General features: G+C 41.4%; 1 protein-coding gene across 6 annotated transcripts in view; it reads right to left on the bottom strand.

Moving 5' to 3' along the window:
* Window positions 1–1,040: 1,040 nt before the first annotated feature.
* The window catches only part of Arhgap25 (Rho GTPase activating protein 25), an 80,842-nt gene continuing 70,593 nt past the window's right edge, over window positions 1,041–11,289 (bottom strand). For 5 of the 6 annotated variants that reach the window (XM_033764467.1, XM_033764469.1, XM_033764472.1 and 2 more), the window contains 2 exons: window positions 10,093–10,619; window positions 5,865–7,230 (listed from right to left, as the gene is read on the bottom strand). In XM_033764467.1, the coding sequence (XP_033620358.1) occupies window positions 7,014–7,230; window positions 10,093–10,619 (744 nt within the window). In that variant the 3' untranslated portion in view covers window positions 5,865–7,013. Of the gene's footprint in view, window positions 1,150–5,864; window positions 7,231–10,092; window positions 10,620–11,289 lie in introns of those variants that run through there. The other variant, XR_777428.3, reaches the window with a different exon arrangement.

Genomic DNA, 11,289 nt, shown 5'->3' with positions numbered 1-11,289 from the left:
ATCAAGTTCAAGTTCCTGAAGAATATGTCTGGTATCATGCCCCAGACCAGCTAACTAGGCCATGTGCTCGCATTTCCTAAAAGTGGTGCAGCATGCAAACCATTGCCCTCTTTCACAGCTTGGGAATGAGTGGCTTGTAAGAAAAGTCAGGGCTTTGTATCCTCTCTAGAAAGTTTGTAATGATAAAACACAAGAAGCAGAGGGCAAGTCCTCGTCAATGCATCATTAGATGGGCCATGCCTCAAAGCAGTCACATGGCAATGTTTCCTCTGCTTGCTTATCTACCAGGAGTGCTTTGAAAACATCTGCACCATGTGAAGTAGACTGAAGACATTCCAGTGTACTACATCTGGAAGCTACAAGCCTCTAGTAGGGACAGGCTGTTTTAAGCGATAAACAACCAAAGGACAGAGCCTATATTTAACTTGACACATCTCAAAATGAGGAAGGGATGGGAATGTGTGACCCTATTTCCTCCCATCATGACACATCATTCATACTGGGGAACATGAAGCGGTGTTTTTCTCTTTAACTCTCTTCCTGGCAATACATCTTTCAGATTTATTCAGTACACTCCACTTCCTCTTAGTCATAAGGAAGCAGGAAAGGTTTTTAAGTGAAAAGGGGAGTTGAGAATAAATAAGGAAGTTTGACATGGAGGTCCCTAGGGACATGGTACCAGAGACTCCAAGGAGACTCTAATCCCAGAGTATTCCAAGAGCCTTCTGAGGGTGGAGCTGATACATGAGATGACGAATTGCTCTTCCAGGGAAGGGCCAGGAGACATTTAGCCTCCTGAACATCAGGCCAAGCAGGTTGATGTGACTCAAGGCCCCTGGGAAGCTTCTGTCTGCAGGTATGGTTCTACCTTGATGTTGAATCAGAGAAGGCACAATTAGTGGTTCTTTCCTAAGCTCCGGTCAGGCTTCTCTTAAAAAAAAACAAAAACATGTCCTTGGTATCTTAGTTTTGTGTTAGTATAACAAAATCACTGAGATAATCAACTTTAAAAGAGGAATGTTTTATTATGGCTCACAGTTTTAGATGTTTCAGTCAGTGTTTAGTTGGCCATGTTGGTCTGGATGTGTGGTAAAACTGTTCATTATAATGGAGTATATGGTAGAGGAAGCTCTTCAAGTCACGGTGGGGCTGAGAAGCAAAAACAGAGAAAGGAGGAGGTGGGTCACGGTTCCAATATTCCCTGCAAGGGCATGACCCCAAAGAAGGGACTTCCGTACTCTAAGGAACACTCGTTAGAGGTCCCATCACCTCCCAGTAGTGCCACGGGCTGGAGGGGAAGCCTTCAACGCATGGGCTTTTGGGGGCCATTCAAAATCCAAGTAGTAGGGTATGGAAACTTTATCTTACTTCTTCATTCCTAAGACATAGCTTTGGTATTGCACCTTTTCCCTACGTGAAAGCATGGGCAATGAGGCATCACACAGATCGAACAGGCTCATTTCCGTTCTTAGCTGTGCTGTGTTAAAACCTCAGCAAAATAGGTGTGTTTGCAATTTTTAAAATGTTGGTCTGGGGCCGGGATTTAGCTCAGCGGTTCGGTGGCCTGCCTCGCAAGCACAAGGACCCAAGTTCGATCCCCGGTACCAAAAAATAAAAAAAATAAATAAAATAAATAAAATGTTGGTCTGAGAGCTAAAGGAGATGACATACAAAATGCTTAGCACAGATTTTGGCGGAGAGTAAATGATATCTGCTCCTCTTCATAGTAGTTTTTGTTATGTTGGGACTGGTGTCAAAGGAATCCAGGATGCATTTAGTGTGGTGAGAGCTTTGGCAGGACTGGGAGCTCATCAATAAAGAGGAAAGTGGGAAGGGCAGTGGAAAGGTAATAAGGGGAAAAATATGAGAAAATGAAAAAATGGAAATAAAGTGTTTGTAAATGGGGAGGGGAGGAGGGGGTGAAGGGAGGGCAGGGACAAGGGGAAAAAATGAGAACCAAGACCTGTCATGTAGAGGTACAAGATCCCAATGATGAATGTAATTGTACTGTATACCTAAAATGTACCAATAAACTCAATAAAAAGATAAAAAGAGCAGAGGGCAGAGGGGAAGTCAAAGTGCCAACTTCAAGCAGCTATCAGGCAGACTTGGGGGCAAACCGTTTTCTCTGTCCTGCAGTTTGAATTCTCCTTTTGCCTCACTCTGATTCTTCACCCCATCTCGGGTGGTTACAGCCCACACTGCAGTATTCCTCTGTCATATCCATATCCTTGATGTGACCTATTCCTATTCCTTCACCCATAACATATCATATCTAGGGCAGGCACACATTTCTTCATTACACAGCTCTCTTCCAGGAATCAGACAACTGATACAAAGATAGTATAAATGAGGCCTCACAGTTGTCTCTCAGTAAAATAACATTTGTGATTAATATCCTGAGGGCTAGCAGTAGGAATTTCTTGATCTAATATGAATCTAATATGATCTAATATAGTTTTAAGCAGAGATATTCTCAGGAGTCTTAAAATCAGGCCCTCAAGTACTTTACCTTGTTTGCCTAGGTAGAAAGTCAGCCTTTCAAGTAAGTTGAGAGGATCTCGAAATCCTTGGATTTGTTTATGACTAAGTTATTATTATAATGAGATTTTTTTGAAATCTCTTTTGGGTGAATTTTCTCCATCTGAAAATGGGTACATAATAAGTCCATTCTTTATCTCTTAGGCATGCTTTATCCTAAATGAACAAGCATGTGATAAACCATTATGAAAGGATGACCAGGATAAAATTACCTTGATTGGAAGAAAGCTGGTAGATTAATATAATCACTAGTCATGACTCGAGCCAAGCTTAATAGTTTAGAACAGTTTTTAACAATCCTGGTCGTGTATTAATATCAAGCAAAAAAATTTAAAAACATCAATTCTTAGGGCCCACCTGCAAAGATTCTGATTCGATGGATATGGGGTAGAATATGAGCATCAGAATTCTGTTTAAGGTCCTAAGATGATTTTACTGTGTAGCCAAGACTGAGAGCCACTGTTTTAGAGCAATATTGGTAATAGAAAACATGTGAAACAATGGCATTTTCTTAGGTAGGTCTTGGTTGTGATCACGAGCAAAAGTTGCCCTGTGACTGCAATTTTGGAGAAAGAGCTCTTGGAAGGAAGCTAAGAATCACAAGAATCTCTGAATTGTGAGCTAGGGGACCCCTTGAACATCATCTCCTTTAGTCTTTCTTCTTGCTGTGGGAGCACTAGCTATTCGGTTTATGTCATGGGGCCTCAATTTCCCTGTGCACTAAGAAAACAGTTGGGATTACATACACACAAAATGTCTTCCAGTTCTAAAGTCCTATGATTCTAAAACAGTAGCAGAGAAAACAGAATAAGTTACACATCCTTGTGGGTATTCTATTCATTCTTTATCTGAGTTTACCCTGGAAAATCTTCTGAGCCACAAGGCCTCCACTTCTTTCTTCTGCTCTCCAATGTGACCTGGGCTAACACGGCTGCAGTTTCATTCCCAGGATCTCCCTCTTCCTCAGGCAGGATGAAGGATTCCATATGATTCTTGCAAAGACAGCCTGTTTTAATTGCAAGAGTGTTCTCTCTGCTTTCCAGCAAGCACATGGATTGTTCGCTGCTGGTATCTGCACAGGAAGTGGTGAAATGTGGAAGTTTACTCGATGTCAGTGCACAGGCATCTTCCTGTTCCCAGCCTGTGGAGCCCAGCCAGCAGTTGTTGTGGCTCTCCTTGTCCAGTCCCTCTCAGTAGCCTTCAGCTGCTTCAGAGTTTCCTGCTTCTTGCTTTTCTGAGCAGAGCTTAAGGAAGTTGGTCAAAAGAAACAGCAATGATGTTTATTGCTTACATCCTATGCAGCAGGCTCTGTGCTGCAATGCCACTCTTGGTCTCTTCAGGCCTCAAAAATCTATCGGGAGGGAATCATCCCAGACAATTCCCTAGTACAAAATTTTCACATACATTATATAAGCTTACTGGAAAGGTGCCAGGTCTGCCTTAAACTTTAGAGAAATGAGTCCTGATATGTGCCATCTCTAAGACTGCAAGGAAAAAGAAGAGCAGCAGGGAAAAGGCAAGGAGTTCAAGTGCATATTGGAGGCCTTTGTATGTTCTTAGCATGTGAGTGGGCACAGCAGGAGAAGGTGAAAGCTGGGGAGGCAGATTTAGGGTCATCCTGTCCATGCAATGGTTTACAAAGTCAAGGTGGGAGTTCCTGGGTCCAACAGAATACCTGACATAGATTAGTCTCCAGTGCCTCCTTCCAGAAACTGGACCTCGGCTCAGGCAAGGCCTAGAGTGACCCTGATGTGCATCTCATGCTTATCCTTTTGAGGGAATGAGTGCAGCGGCATCAGAACCCTGATATTCCCTGGCTCCCTTTGGAGTGAAAATGACCAACACTCCTGGAAGAACCCTGTGTTTGTGTTCTTCTTGTATGGAGGCTGGCATGTAACCAAGGAAGGGTACATTAAGAAAGCCAGATTCTTCTTTTGATTGCCCAGTGTTCTGAAGCTGGTAGGGTGGCTCTGCTTCTCACATCACTGGTGGAAGGGATAGAGATAGAAGCATTGCCAGACAAGGAGAGATGAGATTCAAAGGTAGCACTAGGCCTGAGCTGTAGCTGTCAAGCCCAGCAAGGCTTTGAAACATATTTCAGGGCCTCCTCTTTGCACTGTCAGACATGTGTTCTCTGTGGAGCTACGATGCTGACCATTGCCATCCTCGACTCTGGTTTAGTACCTAATGAATCTGAGACATCTGTGGGAGAAGATAGGGACATATGCTGGCAGAAAAGCAGCTACTCATTAACTAAAGTTAGGTGTCCAATCAGCCAGGCATGATGGTGCACACCTGTAATCCCAGCACTCAGAAGGGGATGCAAGAGGAACTCCATGAGTTCAAGGCCAATCTGGGTTATATAGTGAACTCATGCCAGCCTGAACTACATAGTGAGACCCATCTCAAAAAAAAAAAAAAAGATGTCCAATATGTTTGTGAGTCTGTAATTAAAGAAAAGTAGAGCACAGGAAATCAAATATTTTATTGATTTTCCTAATAATGCCCCAAACTTCCCTCTCACCCCATACCTGCTATCTTCTGCAAATTGGCCTCTAGGAGGATGCTCCTGTGCCATACCCCTCTCCATTAAAATGGCGCTGGAGGTGATGCATCAGGTCCTGAGCATCAGGAATAAGAAATACTGACACACCTGATGTCACTGTGTGAGTAAAAAGTCAAGGTCAGAGGCAGGGAGGATTAATCCAGGGAAGAAAAAGGAAAAGGAAATAACAGAGGAGGCATACGTGTTGGGAAGGGCTAAACTCTCACTGTGGTGATTCATACTGGAAAACACCGATTAAGCCATGTGGTTTCTACAGTTCAAGTAAATTTATAGGAGCAATGGGACAAAAGATACAAAACTGGAACCAATAATACCTGTTGGGCAACTGTGCTGGTGGTCTCGAGTTGAAAGATTATTGGAGAACATCCATGCATCTTGTTTTTGATTTTATCATTATTTAGATTACATAAGGTAGCTTTACATATAGTTAACCTTCAATTTCTGTGGAAGAGTTACTCCAGAATTTCATACAGACACTAAAATTCTTGGATGCTCAAATTCCTTATAAAAAGTGGTATGGTATTTGGATATAACTTACACACATCTCCTTCCTCTATACTTTAAGTCATCTCTAGATTACTCATAATATTTAATACAAAGTGAATGCTATGTAAATAGTTGTTACATTGTATTGTTTAGGGAATCAAGACAAATAAAGTCTGCACACAGTCAGTACAGATGCAATTTTTCCCCAAACACTTTTTATCTGAAGTTGGTTGAATCCACAGATGAAGAACCCGCAAATGCAGAGGGCTGACTGTAATTCATGAATAAATAAATATGCCTGCATTTTCTATTGAAGGAACTTGAAAGTCAAAAACTTCCTGGAGATCACCTAACTAAACTAACCTTCCTAGGGTTCTGGGGCCTGACTAGGGGGCCAATGCCACGCTGGCTTGACCCAGAAGAGGAATAGTCAGCCATCTGCTGGGAAAACTCATCTCCTAGATGTTGTCTAAGTGATCAACATAGCTTTACAAGGTAAAATCATTTGCATTTTGACAAGTGGAAAAAATTATTATTCTCATAACTTTTAATATGTAAACTCACAAGTCTCTAAGGAAGTCACAACATAGTAAGAAACCTTTGTTCTTGGGCTCTCCACACACCATTAAGGCCACTGAAAGGACTTGAATATCATGTCCTGGTCACCCAGCCACGTGCCCGAGAGAGGTATGTCTGCTCTGAGGAAAGGATGTCATTCATTTTCTTACAAAGGTGTATGAATTGCCAACAGGCTTCTCTTTCTTTTTTGTTTTTAAAATTACTTTATTTGAATACAGTTTTGTCTTCAATTTTGCTTTTATAAATACAGCTTGTTGCTTGCTTTGCATTAATCTAACATTAAAGTCTGAGAACCCCTGGAGAATGAGCACTGTGATGAGGATGGCAGAATGGGGTTCCCACTCCAGCAGTCACAGCCTCTCAATCATAGTCCTCCTGGATGAGCTCTGGAGAGCTGAATATCAGTTTCTGCCCCATGCCTCAGAAGTACCTTAAGGCCATCTGACTGAGTGAGTTATTCTATGCAGAAACAAAGCACTAATGTCTCTGCCCAGGTCCAGGTTAAGGCCAGCTTTCTGCCTGGGTCCTTAGATGTCACCTATCTCATACATCTCTGTTGGAACTAGTTATCCACCATGGAAGATTTCATTCACTCTTCCCGAGGGCACAGAGGAATAATACAATCCCTTTGAGTTCAGTGACAAGTGGTCATAGGTGTCCAGACGTACTTCTCCTCATCCTCGTCCCTCTGCAACCTCCATTGATTTACTTATTAGGCAATATGACATTTCCTGTAAAATGTCCTTTCCCTCTTAGGGAATTAAATTACCTTTCCAGTTGTTACACACTACTGAGAAAAGGAGCAGAGTCAAGCTTTTCTTGAGTTGTCCTTCTGGTGTTTCTAGGACGCTGAAGGTTCAGTCTTGGGTTCCTTCATCGATTTGACAAATGCTTTGACTTCATCTTCCAAAACCTTGTTCCTCCTCTCCACATCCTTCCGGGAGCGTTCCACATTCCGAAGGCTAATCTCCAGAGCTGTGAACTTCTTCTTTTCCTTCTCCAATTCTTCATTGAGCCTCACCACTTTAGCCCAGACATCATAATTTTCCTTCTCAAGACTGAATGGAAGGAAAGAAAACAATGAAAGAATAGGGCATTAATTTTAGACTCTTCCTTTACACTCCTTCTCTCTTGCTAACAACCTTCTTGTTCCTTTTCCTCTCCAAAATCCAAGAGTAAAGTCTAACCTGTGCCTCTCATTTATGCTCCTCCTCCCACAGGGAGACTTCCCACTTGAATTCCCAAAGTATGACTGAGCCCCTCACCATCTTGTGATATTACTTGTGTTACTGTTTGTCATTTTTTTATGTTTTATATCCTCAACCAGATAATAAAATCTTTGAATAAAGAGACCACTCTAATATATGGATGTTTCCACTCTACGGCACCTTCTATCTCTCTTGTTCAATAAAACTGTGGAGGCCCGGTCCATATTCCACATTCTCAACATTTCTGTACATGATGCCTCCTCACCCTCTTCCAGTAGAAAGCATGGATCAGAACCTTTGTTTACTAAGGTCCTTCTTGGGATCAAAATTTAAAGGAGCAAAGGAAACCTCCCTTTGGGTAGCTACTGTCTGGTCAGCTCCAACTCAAAGATCTGCACGTTTTCTGGATCCCCAGAACTTTGATAGTAACTGACCAAAATCTTAATATAGTCCAAGGTGTCTCTTCCTAGACTATGCTGAATCAACCGTAAGGAATGGATCTAATATTCCATTTTTAAGCCAAAGAAGAGAAATTTGAACCTGGGGATGGGTGTGAAATTCAGATTGTGTGACTGGAAGTGATTCAGAATTTCATTCTGTGGAGTACTGTCTATGGACTCCTAAACAGCCCACCTGTGTTCATGTAGAAATCTGAGTTCCCATTTGAATGTGTGCTTTGGTTTCTGTCTTCAAAGGCCTTAGTCCATTCTGCATGTAAAAGTCTTTTCAGAATCCTGCCTACATTTTCTTTGAGAAAAATTGGTCTCATTCATTTTTACCCTCTCATTACTTCTCAAAGTTCTCCACACCTTCTGTCTTGGAGAAAATCCTAAGTGAGACTCTGTACTACATCTTGACCACTGATTCCAGTGGAGAGGTAGAATCTAAGTGGTCTGATCCACTAATGATCAGCGATGCGAATTTCAGGCACATTTTTATACTTTCTGAGCTTACATATCTTCTCCTGTTTCATAGGATTGCCATAGGGGTTCCATAGGAAGATATCTCTGAAGCACAAATCTCAGAGTAGATACTGCCAGCAGCTCATTATCCTCTTTCTTCTATAAATGGGGGTCCCCTGACAGGTGGACTCACAGGACTTTTTTTCAGAAGGATCAGCCATTTCTGTGGCAGCTGGGTTTCCTTTTTTTTTTTTTTTTTTTTCTATGTGGCAGCTGGGTTTCCTTTTTTTTTTTTTTTTGTCCTACCCTACCAATGACACTCAAATTAAAGTGTGGTAGTTAAGCTGGATCATCAACTTGATGGTCTTTAGAGCTTTCCAGAGGATTAGTGAAGTACATTTCTGAGTGTGTCTGGATGGATTATGGAAGTGTGACTTTGGGTACTATAAATGCTCCCTGGCCCTTTGATCTCTGGCCAGTACAGAGTACAACCAGCCTTCTCTGGAATGCTTTGGTCACTGCCAAGATGTTACAGAAGATCTGTAATTTTACAAGTGATCAGTTTCAAATTCTTTTACTCAAAGAGCTACATTTTACTTCTATATGAACATCCTCCTGCAGGGTACATGGACGAGGGCTCACAACTGTTTTCCTTTCAGTATAAGTCTTAATGGATGAAGAAGTGACCATAAATATGTAAACCCATGAATGCACATTTTACAGTCTTATGACTAGTGTTCATGTGAGCTAATAAGGAGTGAGGTTATTGCTCATGACAAAGAATTTCCTGGCCAATCAGCAGTATGAAAAGATTTTGAGAAAATTTTTTACCAAACTAAGAAAACAAATCCTGGGCACTCATCTCAGGAATTAGACCGTGCTGTGGTAATTGCTAACTGGCCTCCCACTTTCTTTCTCCCTGTAGCTTTGCTCAGAGAGAAGTCAGTGATTAGATGAAGCACAAGCCTGGTGGAAACTTCCATCTCATCAGGCTTTCAATGGCTGACAAAACTTCCTGTGCTCCAGCCTCCTGTACCTGTGTCTCCTACAAGTGCTCTCCCCCTTGTTCCAGGCCCTTCCATTTCTCCTGTGCAAATGTGCTGGATCTGTACTCCTCAGAGCCTCTCTACTTTGGCTTCCCTTTTCTCACCATACTCTTATCCATCTGTACATCTAACTCATCCCATTGTCTCCTTTAGGCATTTCCTTAGATGCTACCTTCTTGGTGAAGTTTTCCCTAATTGCTCCATTTAATATTAAAACTTCTAAAAAAAAAAACTTTTTGCACTCTTTAACTTCTCGATGTACTTAATTTTCCCTATAACCTTTTCCACCATCTGACATAATGTACATTTCAGTGTATAGTTTTATTGTCTGTTTGACCCCACTAGAGCAGAGGACACTATTAGCACAGTGCATATGGTGCTGTCTTGCTCAGTGCACTTCCTTAGTACCTGGAATAGTGTCTGATGCAAAGGAGGGAGTCAAAAAATATTTGCAGAAATCACAGATTTCTCTTAAATAAAGTATGATGATCCATAAAGAATCACTATTAGGAAATTGTTAGTTTAGCTACTCAAGCTGGGTATTTAAGTTTTCATAACTCTATTAAAGGGGAGGGTTTTCACCAATTTAGTCATTCCATCCCTACCTTAATTAACCCTTTTCCTTATTAGACTCAGCAGCTATATTACTATCTTTCCTATCTAGAAAGTTTGTAACGTGAATTTTTCAGCCAAGGAGAATAATCCAGATGACTTCTAAAGGTGGAAGCCTAGCACTTCCCAGTGGTTCTCTGTATGAAACTTACTTTTTAATCTGTTCTTCATACGTTTTCTTCTGTGTTTCTATTTGCTTCCGTAGGTCCTGGACCATCTTCTGCAAAGAATCAAGTTCCTCTTCTGCAGAATTCTTCCCTTCGGGCCCTGTTTCAGAGTTTGTGCTGGCAAGGAGATGTCTCTTGGAGTCAGAAGCGGGGGAAGAGGGTGTATCCATGCCATCACCACGGGACCCTGTAGGGACGTTATCATAAGTTGAAGTCCGCTGGGAGTCAGAAAGATGGCGCCAGTCTTGAGACATGGTTCTCCTGTGCCCTTCCCCCGCCTTGACCTCTGAAGAAGGTGACCAAAACTCAGTTTTAAAGATCTCCACTTTGTTGCTGTTGGTACTCGGAAAAGCTGATGTCAAGAAACATTTCCGGTTAGGGAGTGTTTGAGTTCTTTTTCGAGACTGCACCTTCCAATCTCCTGGCTGTTCTCTGGGGGCTTTGCTGCTGTCGTCCTGATGCCTGTCATTTGGCTGTGATCCTGTGGGGCTGACGGCATCGGAGTCACTTGTCTAGAAAAAATGGCCATGGTTAATACATGAGTTTTTTCACCTGTGTACCATACTTCCAAAATGAGAATTAAAGACCTAGAAGAAAATGTTTTGCTGATTGCACACCTGTGATACTCTTACTCAGAAGACCCTCTCTTAATTTATTAGCTTGCTTAATTATCTTCCTGGTAATTTTTCAAAAGGGTATTTCAATTAAGGAACTAATTCATACTCAAGATATCAAATGCTGACTAAAATAATTGGCTTATTTGTGGCAAAAGAATCTTAAATTAGGATCCTTTCATAAGTTTAAGATGAAAGATATCTTAAATTATATCTCAAAATCCAGAAACCATAAAGAAAAGTACAATAAATTCAACTGATGTGGATTTCCATGACCTCCAAAATAAGCTAATCACCACATACTGTATCAAATATCAAATGACAAACTGACAAATATTTGCAATGCATATATAGGTAATACACAAATGTAAATTACTACCTTTCCACCTTTTTCATGCAAAATATCAAATATCAAACGACAAACTGGTAAATATTTGCAATGCAATAGGAAGAAAAGGACCAAAGGTGTAGGGACAGTGAGAAGGATAGGGAAAGGGGAATAAGGGAAAAGGAAAAAAATATGAGAAAATGTAAAAATGGAATTAAAGTGTTTGAAGGTTGGGAGGGG

The sequence above is a fragment of the Fukomys damarensis genome, unplaced genomic scaffold (genome assembly GCF_012274545.1).
Source record: "Fukomys damarensis isolate Sample0158 unplaced genomic scaffold, DMR_v1.0_HiC HiC_scaffold_2, whole genome shotgun sequence".
NCBI classification, from domain to species: Eukaryota; Metazoa; Chordata; class Mammalia; order Rodentia; family Bathyergidae; genus Fukomys; species Fukomys damarensis.
The sequence above is the reverse complement of the archived record's forward strand: the minus strand, read 5'-3'. Positions and strand labels throughout refer to the sequence as shown.